Here is a 20,991-nt window from a genome sequence, read left to right on the forward strand (position 1 = left end):
TCAAAACAAAACATAAACAAGAGCATTGTCAAATATTGGCCCCAAAACAATATCTATTTTTTAAATACGTTTTAGAGCCACAATCAGTGATATTCAGGGGTTATTCCTGGCTCTGCAATCAGAGATTACTTCTGGTGGGGTTGGGGGACCACACAGGATGCCAGAGCTAAAAGCTGGGCCGGCCACATTCAAGGCAAGCACCTTATTACCCATTTCTAGCCCCCCAAACACTCTTTAATCTTAAATGTGACAAGGAAGTAAAAAATTGCTATAGAACATAAATTCAAGAAAGAAGATATTCTTACTGGCCTTCAAATACATACATGTTTGGCCTGTTCTGCAATCTCTGCATGGCTCTTCTCCCATTTGGGACCCCTGTTGGCCAAGTCAGCAGCCTGCGCGAGGCTGAGCCCCTCCAGGGGCACCGTGGCACCATCTGGGGGCCCTGGAGGTCCATCCAGAGAGGAATCTTGAGCAATATGCTGGGGGGAGATGCCACCTGCCCCACTAGAGGCTGGGGAACTAGATGAGGCAGGGGACACTGGGTTGCTCCCTGTCATGCCGTCCGACACCATCTAGAAAAGGGGAAAATAATCATAAGTACATTATTTCTTTCCCAATAACATCTCTGGAGTAAGGCATCAACCCAGTTTTTATGCACACAGCATTTGTGGTAAGTCTTAGTAAGGTGTTCAAGATGCAAAACTATGTTTTAACAGATGGTTAACATTCAAAAGGAGTTAGCCTAAAATGTATACAGTAACATGATTCCAAATTTCAATGATCCTTTTAAAACTACAAAGATTTCGGGGCCGGGCGGTGGCGCTGGAGGTAAGGTGCCTGCCTTGCCTGCGCTAGCCTAGGACGGACCGCGGTTCGATCCCCCGGTGTCCCATATGGTCCCCCAAGAAGCCAGGAGCAACTTCTGAGCGCATAGCCAGGAGTAACCCCTGAGCGTCACAGGGTGTGGCCCAAAAAACAAAAAAAAAACAAAAAAAAAAAACAAAAAAAAAAAACTACAAAGATTTCATTTACGTAAATTCCTAATTCTCTCTTCCTTTCAAAGTAAGAATAGCAAATTCATTGCTATAAATCTATGCTACTACCCAATTCATCATACACACATAAATCTCAAGATTACTAAATTTCTTTACGTTCATAACCAGTCTTGGTAGTTTTATTCAGTGAAGAAACTGAAAACAAATTTTTATTTTTTGGGTTTCTTTGGGGGGCGGCCACACCTGTCAGCACTTAGTGGTTGCTCAGAAATAGCTCCTCACAGGCTCAGGGGACCATATGGGATCCAAAGATTGAACCCGGATCTGTCCCAGGACGTCCACATGCAAGGCAAACACACTACCGCTGTGCTAACACTCCAGTCCCTGGAAATAATTTTTAAACACTCACTCACCACTTTATAAGGTACTGAGTATATAAATAAGCAGAAAACAAAGTCCACCTTACGTGCTTATTGACAGTAAAGGAATTAATCAAATTCACTTAAGTGCATATGCCTCACAGCATAGAATTGTTAACTAGAACACAAATTCTAATGGGGCCGAAAAGACAGCACAGCAGTAGGGTGTTTATCTTGCACGAGGCAACCCAGGACAGACCTGGGTTCAATTCCCGGCACCCCAGATGGTCTCCCGAGCCTGCCAGGAGCCATTTTTGAGTGCACAGCCAGGATTAACCCGAGTGCCACCAGGTATGGCCCAAAATACAAACAAAAAAATCTAAAGAGGGGCCAGAGCAATAGCACAGCAGTAGGGTGTGTTTGCCTTGCAAGCAGAAAATCCAGGCAGGATGGTGGTTCAAGTCCCGGCATCCACTATGTCCCCCGTACCTGCCAGGAGCAATTTCTGAGCGCAGAACCGCTGAGTGCTGCCGAGTGTGACCCAAAAACAAAAAACAAAAAAAAAAACAAACAAAAATCTAAAATTACTTAGAAAAATTTCAAGTATCAAATTCATATCCATCAACTACTTACTTATGTAAACCTAGATCTCTCTGGCTTCAATTTTTTTCTGGGGCCAGAGTGATAGTACAATGGTTAGGGTATTCACCTATACATAGCCAATCCAGATTCAATTCCTGGCATCCCATATGGTTCCCCAGTACACCAGGATTGATTCCTGAGCATAGAGCTAAGAATAAGACCTGAGCACAATGGAGAGTGGCCCAAAACCAAAAAATTTTTCACTCCCTGAATTTTCTTGACATAAGAATATTACAGGGACCAGAGCGATAGCACAATGGTAGTGTTTGCATTGCATGCGCTGACCCAGAACAGACCAGGATTCGATTCCTGGCATCCCATAGAGATGATAGTATAGCAAAACAAGAAACAGAAACGAAAAACAATACTACAGACATTAGTTTATCTCATACCTATCCAGAAAAAAACAAAACAATAAAACACCAAGTTATTCTTAAAACACCTAGTCCCAGCCTCTACTTCCAAGGAATTTACATGTTCTTTGACCACCAGCAAAAATACCCAATAAGCTTGACAGCATATCTAAGCAGCAAAAATCTCCAATTTCTGTTACTTGGGTAACAACTATCACAGAAAAAGAATTAAAACCTGCCATGTTTCTTTTGTTTCAGAATCAATAGCAAACAAAACAGAAACTTTCAAACCTGTGTCTGTAGGATTGGGAGCTGAGGGTGAGCAGGGGAGGGACTGCTCTGCATGGTCCCACTCCCAGGCTCCTCTTTGGATGCCTGAAGAATGACTGGGTCACTGTCACCACTGCTACTGGCAGAGGGGCTGGCGTCCGGCTGCAGGGCATGCTGGGAGCTGGCCTCATTCTGGGCCACCGGCCACCGGGACCCGCCTTCCAGGGCCCGGGGCCCACTAGGGCGTCCCAGCCTCCGCTCAGGTCCAAGGGTCTCTGAAGCAACTAAAATATGGTGAAAACAGAAATGGGAAAACATGTCATCTTTAAAAAAATAAAAAAACAGTAATAAAGGCAGTCATTATACTCTCTTGTTTCTGGCCACACCCTGCAATGATTGAAAACTATTTCCTTCTCTGTGCTCAGGAATCACCCTAGTGGTGCTTTGGACTGCGTGGAGCCAAAGATGGACCCTGAGCCGCCTGCATACAAGGCATGTGCTCAGTCTGATGAGCTCTCTCCAAACCCTAACTCAACATTTCTTGAATTTCTATGTGTATTATATACTTTATTTTGGGAATACAGGAGTTCAGCCCAGTTTAATCACCAGCACTTCATATGGTCCCCTGTGCACAAGCCTGTGATCCCCAAGCACAGAGCCAGAAGCTCTAAGCACAGCCAGGTAGATGCGTCCCTTACCTCACCAAAGAAACATGTTTTGCTACATTCTTGCTAGATGTGTTCTTTAATCCGCACATGAACCTTATTAACCAAGTACTTTTTATACAATAAATGTCTTAGTTCTTTCCATTTACTGAAAATAGGACCATGGCAGACAAGATTCCTAGCGTAAATGGGGCTTCCATTTAATACTCTCTTCATTTCATGTTAAGAAATTAGAACAGGGCCCGGAGAGATAGCACAGCGGCGTTTGCCTTGCAAGCAGCCGATCCAGGACCTAAGGTGGTTGGCTCGAATGCCGGTGTCCCATATGGTCCCCCGTGCCTGCCAGGAACTATTTCTGATCAGACAGCCAGGAGTAACCCCTGAGCAACGCCGGGTGTGGCCCAAAAACCAAAAAAAAAAAAAAAAAAAAAAAATTAGAAAAAAGAGCACATACCTTAGATGAGACCACACAGAAAGTGGCAAAAGGACTTAAAGCTAAATAGTCTGATGTCAAATCCACAAAGAATGCGTGACTCTCCTTGGTGATCAGATCTCTATCAGTGTGTCATATCTGGTGTTGCACTATCATCAAACCACAAGTATTGTGGTTTCTCATAGTCTCAAACTTCTCTATTAGCACCAATACATAAAATAGCTTCTGAAGTCTCACCTGTGTGAGCTGAGACAACCCCTGTGAAAGTCTGTACTTCCACGGTGCCGCCGTAATGAGAATCCCACCTGCAAGAGAAGAAACAATACGCATTTATTGATGCCCTCTTTATGGCCGCTTTGAGTTTTTCATATAGTCCTAAATCTTTTCTAAGAGTTGCAAATGTTTAAGAAATGCTCACATTTGGGGTGGGGGGAATGAAAGCAAACCCTGTTTTGTGGAAAGAATTCCTTAGGCCTAGGGTCATTAGATTCTGGCTGGAAGGAGGAGCAGTCAAGAGAAGAAAAAGGTCCTGATGCTGTAGTGGAAAAGCTTTGACCACTACAGAGCGAACATCAAAAGGCAAAAAAAAAACAAAAACAAAACCCCACAACTGTGACATTCAGAAACTCCAAACGGTGCTGCCGGGCTTCCCAAGCTGTGTGGCCTTTCTGAAAATAATAATAATAAAAAAAAAGCTGAACCTAGGCACAAGAACTCCATCCAACCCCCCTTCCTTCCTCCGGGCATCCTATACCTGTGCCCGGGAGACACTTCCCCGACGCTAGCACCAGCTAGCACCAGCCACATCCGAGGAGCAAGCATAAGCAGTGCGAGGGGAGGAAGGCCGCGGGCGCGCACCATGCCCCCCGGAAACCGGCGGGGTACAAGCGCACGCACACAAGGCCCGGAAGTGCTTCCTAGACTGGAAGAGATGGCAATCCTTTCCAGAACCACACACGCTCAGAGAGCGGCAGGGGAATCACTCGTTCAACGAACGTTTTGCAAAGCCCGACCCGGGCGGGCACTCAGAAGTGGACGCGAGCAGCCGGCCTGAACTCTTGACCCCGGCTTTCGGCTTCGTTCCAGTCGCCCAACAGCCTGACCCGTCGTGACCCCTGACCTCGGAAGCCCCGCCCCCGGCCGGACTGCGCTCCCACCCGGCCCGCCCCGCCCCACCCAACGAGAGCGGCGGGAGGGGGGAGAAGCCCGCGCGTGCGCGTGCGAGTGCGCGTGCGCGGCCGGAGGCGGAGGGAGCCGGCAACGCGCGCCGTGCGCCCGGGGGCTCCCGCCAGAACCCAAACCCACGCACTCCATCCGGGGTCGCCTCTCCTCTCCTCTCCGCTCCTCTCTCCACCCGGCCCGTAGGGGAAAGCGCCCTCCCGTACCACCGTCTCCACACAGCCAAAGGCCGAGGAGGAGCGGGTTCGTGCCGCCAGGTCCTGCTCCCTGACTGCCACACCGACGCCCCTCTTCCTCTTCCCGCGCACGCTGCGCACCCCGAAGGGGGCTCGGGTGGGCGGGCGGGAGCACACCTGGGTCCGTCCTCTCCTCTCCGGGGAGGGTCCCTCGGTCGCTCGCTCGCTCGCGCGTGCGCAGACGGGCCGGCGAGGCGCGCTCCTGCCCCCGGGTCCAGCAGCGGCCGGCCGGGCCACCCTCCGCCTGTTTCTATGAGCGCGCGCCGACAGCCTCGCGCACCGGCCCCGGGGCCCCGGCCGAAGGTGCGCGCGCAGCACTCCGGGAAGGTGGGAGGGGGAGGCGCGGGGCGAGATGCGCGCGCAGCCGCCGGCGAGGGGCGGGGGGGCGGCGGCGGCCGGCCGCCATCTTGTCTCCCTCTCCTTACCTGCGTCCTCGGGGGCGTGCACGCCGCCCCCCCCTCCAAGGAGGGGGGCTGGCCCCCTCTCGGCCGCCGCCGCTGCCGCCGCCCGCGCGTCCTTTAAAGCCCCATGAGACTCGCGGCGACGGCCACCGACAGGTCTCTTCGATCTCCTCTCGCGGCAGACAGCGGGCGGTGGGTCGGGAGAACGGGGAGAAGCTAGTCCCCGAGAACCGCCGCTGCTCCGAGGCCTCACCAAAATGGCCGCCGCCGCCGCCGCCTCCGCCTCCTCGGCCGCCACCACCAGCACCCGCAGCACCACAGCTCGCTAGCACGACCGCGGCCGCGCGCGTCTTCTCGCGAGAAAGTGCAGTTGTGGGTGGGGGAGCGCGGAGCTCCACGTACGGACGTAAGGCGCAGGCTGGACGCAGAGCACGCTGGGAGTTGTAGTCCGTCGGGGGCCGCGCTGGTTCTGAGACGCAAGCTTCTCCTCGGAAACCGCCTCTGGAACTAACTGCATTGCGGCTGCCGGCTCAGATCTGGGCTTTCACTTTGCCGGGAGCTGGAGCGCTTCGTTAGGTACTTTGAGCAAGCTCATAGGAGAAGCTGGAAGCTTGAGGGCCTCAATTCCCGTGATGGTCCCTAGTGTAAGGGCTCCTTAATTTTACTCCAGGTCATCCCAGTAGCTCTCTCTTTTCGCCTCCTTTTCAGTTTCATCTTGCTAGTCTAATAGCTCACCCTAGAAGAGAATAATAACAGCTGCCTTTTAGTGATGCCTTTTTTTTTTTTTTTTTTTTTTTTTTGCATTTTCATTGGGGAAGGACAGGGCCTCGATGGTTCTCGGGGATCACTCTTAGTGGGACTCTGGCAATTTTAGGTGGTACCCAGGTTGAAACCAGTTTAGCCATGTGCAAGGCAAGTATCCTAACCACTCTCTCCAACCCTCATGCGTGACTTTTTTTTTTCTTTTCTTAAGTTTTTGGGCCACATCCAGCGGTATTGGGGGTTACTTGTGGCTCTGCCACAAGAATTACTCCTGATGGTCTATATGAGGACCATGTGAGATGTCAGAGATAATGCAAGGCAAGCACCCTACCAGCTGTTATCTCTCAGCCCCTGTCATGACCTTTTAATCCTGACAATACTCTCGTACTCCTTTTTACAAATGAATCCAGGATCTGATTAATTACTGGTAAGCTGGACTTGCATAGCCCAGGGATCAAAGACCTCCTTGGGAGTCAGGTTAGGGAGCTTTCTCTTTCAATTGATTCTCCTTATGAATACAAATTAGCACTTATCTCTTCTAGTCTAAGAGTTGATAATCTCTCAAATCCTCTTTTGTTTTTTGGGTTGATTTTTTCTTTTACTGCAAGGGGAGGAGGTGGCAATTAGGAACCTGGGAAATGGGTGAGTAGTTGTAACAAACAACAAAGCCTAAATAGTTTTGTATCTAGCACCATAAAAAGTTTTCTGGGGGGCCGGGCGGTGGCGCTGGAGGTAAGGTGCCTGCCTTGCCTGCGCTAGCCTAGGACGGACCGCGGTTCGATCCCCCGGCTCCCATATGGTCCCCCAAGAAGCCAGGAGCAACTTCTGAGCGCATAGCCAGGAGTAACCCCTGAGCGTCACAGGGTGTGGCCCAAAAACCAAAAAAAAAAAAAAAAGTTTTCTGAACCCCCAATCTGTATCGAGCTAGATCACATCTCTGAGAACATACCGCTGTTTGTACACTTAATGTGTGTACTTACTGTACTGCATGTTCTGAGGGCCTGGATTCCTTTTCCAGTATTGGGGAAAAAATTAAACCATTTATTTATTATGTTTTGTTTTTTTGGGGGGGGCCACACCCAGTGATGCTCAATGGTTACTCCTGGCTATGCACTCAGAAATCGCTCCTGGCTTGGGAGACCATATGGGATGCCGAGGGATCTAACCATGGTCCATCCTAGGCTAGCCCCAGCGAGGCAGACACCTTATCACTCCGCACCACCACTCCGGCTCCACCATTTTTTAATTTAAACTTTGTTTTTGGTTTTTGGGTCACACCCGGCAACACTCAGGGGTTACTCCTGGCTCTATGCTCAGAAATCACTCCTGGCAGGCTCTGGGGACCATATAGGATGCCGGGATTTGAACCACCGACCTTCTGCATGCAAGGCAAACACATTACCTCCATGCTATCTCTCCGGTCCCTAATTTAAACTTTTTGAATCAGAGAGATAGATAGCCCACTGTTCTTGCTTGCAGTCAATCTCAGTTTGATTTCCCTGCCCCCTTCCCCAATCCTAGAATTCAGTCACCTAAGCACCACCCAGAAAAACATCAGAATACCAGATGTGGCACAAAAACTAATAAGCTCGAAGTCGAAGAAATTCCTGACACCACAAATGGTCCCTTGAGCCTTTCCAGAAGCAATCCCTAACACAAAAAAAACAAACTGAAGGGAACCATAGTGATAACACAGCAGATAGGGCTTTTGCCTTACATGTGGCCAACCCTTGTTCTATCCTTGGCATCCCTTATGTCACCTGAGCCTGCCAGGAGTGATTTCTAAGCACAGGGCTGGGATTAACACTTGAACATAACCATGTGTGGCCTAAAAACCAAGAAAAGTATAAAAGTTCTACTCTGGGAAAGACAAATTTTAACAGATTAAGAAGAGAAGCTGGGGCGGGTGGTGGCGCTAGAGGTAAGGTACCTGCCTTGCCTGTGCTAGCCTTGGACTGAACGTGGTTCGATCCTCCAGCGTCCCATATGGTCCCCCAAGCCAGGTGCAACTTCTGAGCGCATAACCAGGAGTAACCCCTGAGCATTACCAGGTGTGGCCCAAAACCAAAAAAAGAAAAAGAAAAGAAGAGAAGCCAAGGGCCGGAGAGATAGCACAGCAGTAGGGCGTTTGCCTTGCATGCAGAAGGACAGTAGTTCAAATCCCAGCATCCAAGGGCCGGGAAGGTGGCGCTAGAGGTAAGGGGTCTACCTTGCAAGCGCTAGCGTAGGACGGAACGCGGTTCAATCCCCCGGCGTCCCATATGGTCCCCCCAAGCCAGGGGCAATTTCTGAGCGCATAGCCAGGAGTAACCCCTGAGCATCAAACGGGTGTGGCCCAAAAACCAAAAAAAAAAAAAAATCAAATCCCAGCATCCCATATGGTCCCCCAGCCGCCTGCTGGGGGCGATTTCTGAGCATAGAGCCAGGAGTAGCCCCTGAGCACTGCTGGGTGTGACCCAAAAACCAAAAAAAAAAGAAAAAAGAGAGAGAGAAGCCAGAGGTCAAGAGACATTTGCAAAGATGGACCTGATGAAGGGCTGTTATCCAAAATATACAAAGAATCCTTAAAACTTAGGGCCAGGAGAGGGCCCAAAAACAATGCAGAAAAGACATCTTCACTCATAGGTTCTTTTATTACTATTCACAATAGCCACAATCTAGAAACAACCCAAGAACAGATGAATGGATAAAGAAATGGATAAGAAACATCTACACAATGGGATACTATTTAGCTGTTAGAAAAATAAAGTGAGGGAGAGGAATAGACAAAATAATCACACTCATCTTTTGGATAGTAAAAAAATAAGACCACAGAGGGTAATAATACCCAAAAATAATAGAGATAAAGAGGACTGGTCCATAGTAGGGAGGGAGTGCAATGAGGACAGAAAAAAAACATTATGACAAAAAAAAAAAACCATTATGACAATGATTGTTGGAAATGATCACTGGACAAAAACTGGGTGCTGAAAGGAGATAAAGTGATATACATGATACCCCTTAACTAACAGTATTGCAAATCACTGTCTAAAAGGAAAAGGGGCCAGAGAGATAGTAAAATGGGTAGGGTGGGGGCAGGAGAGATAGCATGGAGGTAAAGCTTTAGCCTTGCATGCAGAAGGTTGGTGGTTCGAATCCCGGCATCGCATATGGTCCCCCGAGTCTGCCAGGAGCGATTTCTGAGCATAGAGCTGGGAGTAACCCCCTGAGTGCTGCTGGGTGTGACCCCCCCCAAAAAAAAAAAAGAAAAAGAAAAGGCGGGGTAGGGTGTTTGCCTTGCATGTGACCAACCCAGATTCAATCCCCAGAATTGCCAGGAGTAATTCCTGACTTTAGACACGGGTAAATTCTATAGAGCTGGGTGTGGCCCAAAAACTAAAATAAAAGGCAAAAAGAGAAGGAAACATCTGCCATAGAGTAGGCTGTGGGAGAGGGGTGGGAGGGAAACTGGGGGACATGGTTGTGGTGGTGGAAATATGCACTGGCAAAGGGATGGGTTTTGAAATACTGTAGGACTGAACTATATCTCACAGTGATTCAATTTTAAAAGCTTATTAACAAGACAAGGGGCTGAGTGATAGTATAGCAGGGCTTGCATGAGACTGACCCAGGTTTGATCCCTGGCACCCTAAATGGTCTCCGTAGCCCTCCAGGAGTGATACCTGAGCACAAAACCAGGAGTAAGTATGAGCAAAAACAAAACAAAAAACAAAAAAGGGATGCTGGGAATCGAACCACAAGACAAACACTGGTATCTCTCCGGCCCATCTTTGAGTGGTTTCAATACTTTAGGTAGCTCCTATTTACCATTGACCCCAGACACACTCCATTTCTAACTGACTAGCACTAGGAAGTTGACGTATTTGTCTGACTCCTGAAGGCAGTTGAATTTGTGAACTTTCGATCGTTCTAATGAATGTTAGTGTATAAAAGTAGTAGCACTTTTTTGGGAGGGATCACACCCCGCAGCGTTCAGGTGTTACTCCTGGCAGGCACGGGGAGTGGGGGTGGGGGCCATAAGGGATGCTGGGATTCGAACCACTGTCTGTCCTGAATTGGCTGCTCTGGCCCAAGTAGTAGCACTTTTAGTCTGCATTTCTTCTGCCCACTGTGTCAGGACTGGGAAGTTGAACGTCTCTTATAAGAAATTTAATTTTTGGAAACAAGAAATACATCAACAGACATGCTTTGAATGCAAAAGGTCTGAATTCCATCCCCAGTGCTGTTGGGAATGACCCCCAACACAGAGCCAAGAGTAACCAAATGCCACACACACACCAAAGATAACTAAGTTTACAAAAACAAAACAAAACAAAAAATTTTAGGGGCCGTAATGATAGCACAGTGGTAGGGCATTTGCCTTGAACACTTCCAACCCAGTATGGACCCAGTTTGATTCCCAACATCCCATATGGTTCCTGAGCCTACCAGGGGCGATTTTTTGAGTGTAGAGCCAGGAGTAACCTTTGGCGCCGCTGGGTTTGGCACCCCCTCAAAAAAATTTAGTTTACTGGCTCAATGGGGAAAAAAAGAAAAATTATGCCTTATGTTTATGAGACATGTATTAATCCCCAGCACTGCAAAATTTTTTTTTCCATCTTATTAGGAGATAAGCTGGTCTTTTGGTTTTGGGTCACACCCGACTGTGCTCAGGCGTTACTCCTGCCTCTGTGCTCAGAAATCGCTCCTGGCAGGGTCGGTGGACCATATGGGATGGCAGGATTTGGTTGCGTGCAAAGCAAACGCCCTACCGCTGTACTACTCTCTGGCCCCTAAGCTGTTTTTTTAAAATTTATTTGGGGGACCACACCAGCGGCGCTCAGGGGTTACTCCTGGCTCTGTGCTTAGAAATCATTTCTGGCAAGTTCGGGGACCATATGGGATGCCGGAGATCGAACCAGGGTCTGTCCCAGTTCAGCCCCATGCAAGGCAAATACACTACCACTGCGCTATTGTTTTGGCCCCCAGGAGATAAGCTGTTAACTTATTTAAAAATCATGTAACGGGGGGCCGGAGAGATAGCATGGAGGTAAAGCGTTTGCCTTTCATGCAGGAGGTCATCGGTTCGAATCCCGGCGTCCCATATGGTCCCCCGTGCCTGCCAGGAGCAATTTCTGAGCCTGGAGCCAGGAATAACCCCTGAGCACTGCCGGGTGTGACCCAAAAATCACAAAAAAAAAAAAAAAAAAAAAAAAAATCATGTAACGGGCTGCCAGAGAGATAGCATGGAGGTAAAGCATTTGCCTTTCATGAAGAAGGTCATCGGTTCGAATCCCAGCGTCCCATATGGTCCCCACCCCCATTGCTCCTGTGCGTGCCAGGAGCAATTTCTGAGCATGGAGCCAGGAGTAACCCCTGAGCACTGCCGGGTGTGACCCAAAAACCACAATAAATAAATAAATAAATAAATAAATAAATAAATAAATAAATAAATATCATGTAACGGTACCAGAATGCATGCAACCAAACTGAATTTGATTCAGATTACCCCCATATGGTCCACTGAGCCTTGCCAAGTGTGATTTCTGAGTACTGAGCCAGGAGTAGCCCCTGAACAATACTAAATATGGCCCAAACCACCCAAAATATCAGAGCAGCGGGCCAGTGAGACAGCTTCATGGCCTAGAGCACATGCTTTGCAGGCAGGAGCCCTAGGTTCAATACCTAGCACCAAATAGTTTCCCTGAGCAAAAAAATTGGGAAGTGAGCAAGGAACAATTCATAAATCCTGAGCACTGTCAGATATGACTTAAAAGCAAGCAATGTAGTATATAGGATAAGACATTTCAAGAAGATGACACTATCTTCACATGGTTAAGAACTGAGGGGACTGGAGCTGGAGAGATAGCATGGAGTTAGTGCAATTGCCTTGCATGCAGAAGGACAGTGGTTCGAATCCCAGCATCCCATATGGTCCCCCAAGCGTGCCAGGAGTGATTTCTGAGCGTAGAGCCAGGAGGAACCCCTGAGCGCTGCTGTGTGTGACCCAAAAGCCAAAAAAAAAACCAAAAACCTGAGGAGACTGAAACAAATCTGCTTTTAAGACTTTTAAGACAGATCACTTCAGGCCGGAGAGATAGCATGGTGGTAGGGTGTTTGCCTTGCACGCAGAAGGACGGTGGTTCGAATCCCGGCATCCCATATGGTCCCCCAAGCCTGCCAGGAGTGATTTCTGAGCATAGAGCCAGGAGTAACCCCTGAGTGCTGCTGGGTGTGGCCAAAAAAAAAAAAAAAAAAAAGACATCACTTAGAGCCATTGAACCAAAGGCCCAGAATAGATATCCAGAATAGATAGTAGAGGGTTAGTTTGGAGGTATCAGAGAGCTACCTGATCTCTGATACTACTTCCCAAATCTTGCCTCTATTTCTCAAAGTATATACATATATATGAATTTGTGAATATATATATGTATATATGCTTTGGGAAATATATATATATATATATACTACTTGCAATGAACAAGGCAAGGGGATAGTGATACTATATATAAACTTATATATAACTATATTTCACTATAGTATATATAAACGTATATAAACATATAAATTTTTATATATATAATATATATAATATAATATATAATATTATATATATTTCATTGCAATGGGGGTCAATGGCCAGCAGGTGGCAATGGATATGGATATACTGGAGAGGAAGAATTACAATTTAGAGACAGCTGATTGGGAGATTCTCAATAGTTATTCCTCTTGCCTTCAGTGAAGCCAACCTTTCCAAGTCTCTGAGCATCTACCTCCCTTAGGCTGCTCCTTACAGGCACTTCTAGGCCTATTCAGCAGTTAACAGGATTTCTTCTGAATTCTTTCTTCAATTGCCTAAGAAAAAACAAGGTGTTACTCCCTCGATTTGTGGTTTGATTTGGTTGGGTTTTGGGGCCACACCCAGCAGTGCTCAGGGGTTACACCTGGCTCTGCACTCAGAAATCGCTCCTGGCAGGCTCGGAGGACCATATGAGATGCTAGGGATTGAACCTGGTCCAGGTCAACTGCATGCAAGGCAAATGCCCTACAGCTGTGCTATCACTTCCCTAATACTTAAATAATTTGGCATGGTTTTATTGTGCATTCAAATTACCATGTTTTGAGGCTGGAGAGATAGTACAGTGTACTAGCCTTGCATGTACCTAACCCAGGTTTGATCCTCAGAGCCCACCAGGCATGATCTCTGAGCAACACTAGGTGTGGTCCCAAAACTAACAAATTGAAACCACGTCTTAAGCCAAAGACTTAGAGAGTAGCCTCTGGAGTTGAAGTGATAGCACATTTGCCTTGCCTTGCATGTGGTCAACTCAGGTTCAATCCTCGGCATCCCAAAGGGCCCCTAAAGCCAGCCAGGAGTCATTTCTGAGTGCAAAGCTAAGAGAAACCCCTGAGCGCTGCCAGGTGTGCCCAAACCAAAAAATAAAAATAAAAGGTAGCCTCAGACCAGTATAACTCCTGGATTTCTCCTGCAGGCATCTCACATGCCTCAGATTTATATATAACTACTGATTGGAGACACCAAAAAATGCTCCATATCAATGAAAAAAGGTAGTACTATCCCCATCCCCATTCCTTCCTGTCACATCTGGTCACCAAGTCTTTTTTTTTTTTTTTTTGGTTTTGGGTTACACCTGGCAGCGCTCAGGTATTACTCCTGGCTCTATGCTCAGAAATCACTCCTGGCAGGTGTGGGGAACCATATGGGATGCCAGGATTTGAACCACCGTCCTTCTGCATGCAAGGCACATGCCTTACCTCCATGCTATCTCTCCGGCCCCTGGCCACCAAGTCTTATACGTTGCATCCTTTCTATTTTTTCTTTGGTGGGACTGAACATATCTGACAGTGCTCATGGGAAGCATCTTTAGTTCTGGGAAAGTATTAGCCATGTGTGAGGCAAGCACCTTTCCTCATCTCTCTTTTCTGTCTCCTTTTTCTCCTGTTCCTTCTCTTCCTCCTCTTCCCTCTCTTCTTCACCTATTTTTCCTTCTCTTTCTCTTCTCCTTATTGTTTTCGTTTTATTTTATTTTGTTTTGTGTTTGCTGCATCTGGCATTGCTCGGGCCTATTCCTGGCTTAGTGCTCATGGATCACTCCTGACAGTACTCAGGGGACCATATGTGGTTCCAGAGATTGAACGTGGATTAGCTGCGTGCAAAGCCAATAGTATCTGCTGTACTATCTCATTATTCTTTTTTTGTTAATTTAATTTAATTTAATTTAATTTAATTTTGGCTTTTGGGTCACACCCGGCATCGCTCGGGTTACTCCTGGCTCTATGATCAGAAATCGCTCTTGGCAGGCTCGGTGGACCATATGGGATGCTGGGATTCAAAACACTGACCTTCTCACGCAAGGCAAACACCTTACTTACCTCCATGCTTTCTCTCCGGCCCCTCTTTATTTTATTTTATTTTATTTTATTTTATTTTATTTTATTTTATTTTATTACTGAGGTAAGTAGTAGTATTTAGAAATAGAGGGAAAGAGGAGAAAAAGAGAAGACAGGAGGGAGAGGAGACCTATAAGGGAAGATAAATTACATACCCCAAGCTGGAATGTGGGTGACTCTTAAGAGTACAAGATTATATCTTAAATATTTCTTCTTGGGGCCAGAGAGATAGCATGGAGGTAAGGTGTTAGCCTTGCATGCAGAAGGTCAATGGTTTTAATTCAGGCATCTCATGTGGTCCCCTGAGCCTGCCAGGAGAAATGAGAGAGAGAGAGAGAGAGAGAGAGAGAGAGAGAGAGAGAGAGAGAGAGAGGGAGAGAGGGAGAGAGGGAGAGAGGGAGAGGGAGAGGGAGGGGGAGGAAGGGGGAGAGAGAGAGAGAGAGAGAGAGAGAGAGAGAGAGAGAGAGAGAGAGAGAGAGAGGAGGGGCACAGGAAATGTCATTCTACGCAAGGCAGTTGAACAAGATTTAGCAGCTGAACAAAACTTTCCTAATTGTGGGCCTGGAGCAATGATAGCACAGTGTGTAGGGCATTTGCCTTGCATAAAGCCAACCCGAATTCGATCCCTAGAATGTCATATGGTCCCCTGAGCCCATTGGGAGTGATTTCTGAATGCAGAACTAGGAGTAACCCCTGGACACCACGCTAGGTGTGGCCTAAGATAAAAAGTTTCCGGCTGGAGAGATAGTGTTTGCTATCTATTGGTAGGGCGTTTGCCTTGCATGTGGCTGATCTAGGACAGATCTGGATTCGATCCTTGGTTTCTCATATGGTCCCCTGAGCCTGCCAGGAGTGATTTCAGAGCACAGAGCCAGGAATAACCCCTGAGTGCCACTGAGTATTACAAATCTCCCTTTTTTTGGGTCACACCCGGCAGAGCTCAGGGGTTACTCCTGGCTCTACGCTCAGAAATTGCTCCTGGCAGACTCCGGGGACCACATAGAATGCTGGGATTCCAACCACTGTCCTTCTGCATGCAAGGCAAATGCCTTACCTCCATGCTATTTCTTCGGCCCCTCAAAAAAACTTCTGTAATTGCAAATCTGACAATCACCCCTACTTCAGGTTTGGTTTTTGTTTTTTGTTTTTTAGTTTGTTTGGGGGTTTATTTGGGCCATACCTAGTAGTGCCCAGGAGTTACTCCTGGCTCTGCTCAGAAATTATGTCCTGGCAGTTTGGGGAACCATATGGGATTCTGGGGATTGAACTAGGATTGGCCTCTTGCAAGGCAAATAACCTACCTGCTATGATATCCCTCCAACCCCCTTACCCTACTTCCTGATGTTATACAGGCTGGTATTTCATTCTGATCATGTTTTGTATTTCTTTGATTATGAATGACACCATCTCTTCAGAAGACATTATTTATTTTTGGTTTTAGGGCCTACAGTATCCAGGGGTTACTCCTGGCTGTACTCAGAAACCACTCTTGCTACGGTCAGGGTACCGATGGGATGCCGGGATGGAACTTAGGTTGGCCACGTGCAAGGCCCTATCTGCTGTGCTATCGCTTTGTCTTCTCTTCATGAGATTTTATTTTATGTATGTATGTATGTATGTATGTATGTATGTATGTATGTATGTATTTATTTTGGGGTTTGGGCTACACCCAGCGGCACTTGGGCTACTCCTGGCCCTGCGCTCAGAAATCGCTCCTTGCGGGCTCGGGGACCATATGGGATGCTGGGAATCAAACCCGTATCTGTCCTGGGTGGACAGCGTGCAAGGCAAATGCCTTACCACTGTACTATCTCTCTGGCTCTTCATGAGATTTTGAATCATGTTACATCTTCTTAGAAATTAGGGCCCGGAGAGATAGCACAGTGGCATTTGCCTTGCAAGCAGCCGATCCAGGACCAAAGGTGGTTGGTTCGAATCCCGGTGTCCCATATGATCCCCCGTGCCTGCCAGGAGCTATTTCTGAGCAGACAGCCAGGAGTAACCCCTGAGCAACGCCGGAGTGGCCCAAAAAAAAAAAAAAAAGAAATTAATATGTAGGTCCCGGAGAGATAGCACAGCGTCATTTGCCTTGCAAGCAGCCGGTCCAGGACCAAAGGTAGTTGGTTCGAATCCCGGTGTCCCATATGGTCCCCCGTGCCTGCCAGGAGCTATTTCTGAGCAGACAGCCAGGAGTAACCTGAGCACTGCCGGGTGTGGCCCAAAAACCAAAAAAAAAAAAAAAAAAAAAAAAGAAATTAATATGTATGGGGCCGGAGAGATAGCATGGAGGTAAGGCATTTGCCTTTCATGCAGAAGATCAGTGGTTCGAATCCCGGCATCCCATATGGTCCCCCAAGCCTGCCAGAAACAATTTCTGAGTGTAGAGCGAGGAGTATCTCCTGAGCGCTGCCGGGTGTAACCCAAAAACCAAAAAGAAAAATTAATGTGTAAGCAAATATTTTTTGTTATTTTTATATCTTTATTTAAGCACCTTGATTACAAACATGATTGTAGTTGGGTTTCAGTCATTAAAAGAACACCCCCCTTCACCAGTGCAACATTCCCATCACCAGTGTCCCCAGTCTCCCTCCTCCCTCCCACCTCTGCCTGTATTCGAGATAGGCATTCTACTTCTCTCACTCATTGACATTGTCATGATAGTTTTTAGTGTGGTTATTTCTCTAACAGCACTCACTGTTTTTTTTTTATGATGAGCTTCATTATCGATTATCATAAGCTGGTCCTTTTAGCTCTCATCTCTATTATCTTTGGGCAATATTAAAATAATGTATTTTATTTTTTTATTTATTTTTATTTTTTGGGGGGTTACACCCTGCAGTGCTCAGGGGCTATTCCTGGCTCCAAGCTCAGAAATTGCTCCTGGCAGGCACAGGGGACCATATGGGACGCCAGGATTCGAACCGATGACCTCCTGCATGAAAGGCAAATGCCTTACCTCCATGCTATCTCTCCGGCCCCTATTTTATTTTTTTAAATCCATAGATGAATAGGACTATTTTGTGTCTGTCTCTCTCCCTCTGACTTATTTCACTCTGAATAATAGATTTCATGTACATCCACGTATAGGAAAATTTCATGACTTCATTTCTCCTGACAACTGCATAATATTCCATTGTGTATATGTACCACGATTTCTTTAGCCATTCATCTGTTGAAGGGCATCTTAGTTGTTTCCAGAATCTGGCTATTATAAATAGTACTGCAATGAATGTAGGTGTGAGGAAGGCACTTTTAAGTTGTATTTTTGTAATCCTAGGATATACCCATAGGAGTGATATAGCTGGATCATATGGAAGCTCAATTTCCAATTTTTTGAAGAATCTGCATATTGTTTTCCATGAAGGCTGGTCTAGATAGCATTCTTTCCCACCAGCAGTGAATGAGAGATTTCCTTTCTCTCCACATCCCCACCAGCACTAGTTGTTCTTGTTCTTTGTGATGTGTGCTGGTCTCTGTGGCATGAGATGGTACCTCATTGTTTTGATTTGCATCTTCCTGATTAGTGACGTCGAGCATTTTTTTTCAAGTGCCTTTTTAGCCATTTGTATTTCTTCTTTGAAGAAGTATCTGTTTATTTCTTCTCCCCATTTTTTTATGTTTTTGGGTCACATCCGATAATGCCGAGGGGTTACTGTGGCTATGAGCTCAGAAATCGTTCCTTGTTTGTTTCTCCCCATTTTTTTTTTTTGGTTTTTGGGCCACACCCGGTTGACGCTCAGGGGTTACTCCTGGCTATGTGCTCAGAAATCGTCCCTGGCTTGGGGGGGGACCATATGGGACGCCGGGGGATCGAACCACGGTCCTTCCTTGGCTAGCGCTTGCAAGGCAGACACCTTACCTCCAGCGCCACCTACCCGGCCCCTGTTTCTCCCCATTTTTGATGGGGTTAGATATTTTTTCTTGTTAAGTGCTGTCAGTTCCTATATATCTTCAATATTAGCCCCTTATCTGATGGGTATTAGGTGAATAGTTTCTTCCATTCTGTAGGTGGCTTTTGTAGGAAGTATTTTCTTTGAGGTGCAGAAGCTTCTCAGCTTAAGATAGCCCCATATGTTTATCTCTGCTTCCATTTGTTTGGAGAGTGATGTTTCCTCCTTGAAGATGCCTTTAGTCTTAATGTCACGGAGTGTTTTACCTATGTGTTATTCTATATAACTTTTGATTTTGGGTCTGATATTAAGGTCTTTAAACCATTTGGATTTACTTTTGTGCATGGTGTTAGATAGAGATATGTGTTTGCGTTTTTGCAAGTGGCTGACCAGTTGTCCCAACACCACTTGTTGAATAGGCTTTTCTTGCTCCATTTTGCATTTATTGCCCCTTTATAAAAAATGAATTGATTATTTGGCCAGAGCAGTGATGCAGATGGCAGGGAGTTTGCCTTGAACATGCTAACCTAGGATGGACCATGGTTTGAGCCCCCAGCATCCTATATGGTCCCCCAAGCCAGGGGCAATTTCTGAGTGCATAGCCAGGAGTAATCCCTGAACATCACTGGGTGTGGCCCATAAAACAAACAAACAAACAAACAAAAAACCCTAATTGATTGTATGCTGTGGAACGTAATCTGAATACTCAAGTATATTTCACTGATTTGAGAGTGTCTGTCTTTATTTCAATACCATGCTATTTTAATGACTATAGCTTTGTAATACAATTTATGGTGAAGAAAGTGATGCCTCACAAATTCCTTTCCCAAGGGTTGCTCTAGCTATTTGCAGGTGTTTATTGTTTCAAATGAATTTCAGGATTGTATGATCCACTTCTTTGAAGAACATCAAGGGTATCTTTAGAAGGATTGCATTAAATTTGTACAATGCTTTGGGGGAATATTGCCAATTACAATTGCAAGCATTAATTAGCATAAGCTGGGGCAGGTAATAGGGAGGGGCAAAGAGGTAGACCTGAGCACATGTTTATACTAAAAGAGTTTATATTGAAAGCACAAGATCCAAACAGTCTTATAAATTTTACTCAGCAAGCATAAATAAAACATCAGCTGTAATCATAATAATCTTTTGCTAACACAAAGGCAAGTTGCTCTATATTTTCTTTCTGGCTGGATGTATTGGGCTGCTTTGAATTACTTTAGTATTTGTCTATTTCCTTTGTTCTCAGGGCATGGGCACCTTTGGTCACGTGGGTGACATGATCAGGGATTACTGAGGTGTCCTTTGTTCTAGGTTTCATCAGCTAGGCTCCCCACAGTTCCCCCTTTTCTGTAATAATAAAAGAAGAGCAAAATGGGTGGAGTGCCTGTCTTAGGTTACTTTGGTGGGCTTCCAGTTCTGGATATGGCAACAAGAGACCAAATTAAAAGTTTTTGCGCGCAAAATATTAGGAATGCCATGTTTGCACCCAGACACTGGCACCAAGCTATCCCCGTCATGAGCATCTCCACAGCCAGGAGCAGAGCAAGCAGGGGCGTTTAGCCAGATACTCAAAACTCCTTAAAGCTCAGAGGTTTATCCATGGCTTCAAGTCCTTCGGGGCACATTTAAGAGAGCCATTGATATTGGACCTACACTGAACATTAGGGCAATCTCAGTAACCAGATTCTTAACAAAACTTGTGAGGCGACAGAATGCCTAGGGGCCAAAGGAAAAGGTAGCAAAAAGCCAATGAAAGGACCAAATTAGGCAGCAGCTTGGACAGCCAGGATGAGGTAGAGGACCAATTTTTATATCAGGACTCATCTTAATCCCTCTATTTCTATCCTCTAGACTTTCTTCCACAAGTCTAATGCTATCTTTAACTAAGCCGAGTTTATTTTTTTAAAAAGTAACATTCTACTATAAAGATGACACAAATTTCCCCCTCCCTCAAAAAAAATTGTCAAATTTAAACCACGGCGGTACTTTTTTTTTTTTGCTCTATCTCTGCTAGGGATTCAACAGTAGTGTAAACTTGTTTTAAGTTTGTAAACATTTCTAACAACAGTTATAAGGCATTAACAGATTCTAGAGTATGAACCAATGAATAAATTTCTGTGCTCACACCAGTAACACCCAGGCCTCTCAATAAGGCTAGGGTGAAGGCAGTGTATGATTTTCTACTGCAGCGGGAGAGAGACACAAGGTTATATTTAAGAGGTAATAAGGCAATTTTGTCTAACAGTTAATTTAGGCATTAAAACAACCAAAACACAGTAGTCCTAGAACTAAAGAAACAAATGTAAAACAATGGGGGAGATAAACCAGTGAAACAGGCAAAAAACGTTAAATTGGGGGCAATCATGAACTGAAAGGAGAAATTAACGACAAGAATTTGATTACAATTTT

The 20,991-nt window shown here is 46.1% G+C and overlaps 2 protein-coding genes across 3 annotated transcripts in view; one reads left to right on the forward strand and one right to left on the reverse strand.

Moving 5' to 3' along the window:
- SRCAP (Snf2 related CREBBP activator protein) overlaps positions 1-5,825 on the reverse strand; it is a 45,764-nt gene extending 39,939 nt beyond the window's left edge. The window contains exons 1-4 of one of the 2 annotated variants that reach the window (XM_049789066.1): positions 5,561-5,825; positions 3,958-4,025; positions 2,644-2,906; positions 324-575 (exon numbers count right to left, since the gene is read on the reverse strand). In XM_049789066.1, the coding sequence (XP_049645023.1) occupies positions 324-575; positions 2,644-2,697 (306 nt within the window). In that variant the 5' untranslated portion in view covers positions 2,698-2,906; positions 3,958-4,025; positions 5,561-5,825. The remainder of the gene's footprint in view (positions 1-323; positions 576-2,643; positions 2,907-3,957; positions 4,026-5,560) is intronic. The other variant, XM_049789067.1, reaches the window with a different exon arrangement.
- The window catches only part of ZNF689 (zinc finger protein 689), a 150,872-nt gene that overhangs the window by 23,570 nt on the left and 106,311 nt on the right, over positions 1-20,991 (forward strand). The gene's annotated exons all lie outside the window — the stretch shown is intronic.

This window comes from Suncus etruscus, chromosome 15 (genome assembly GCF_024139225.1).
Source record: "Suncus etruscus isolate mSunEtr1 chromosome 15, mSunEtr1.pri.cur, whole genome shotgun sequence".
NCBI lineage: Eukaryota > Metazoa > Chordata > Mammalia > Eulipotyphla > Soricidae > Suncus > Suncus etruscus.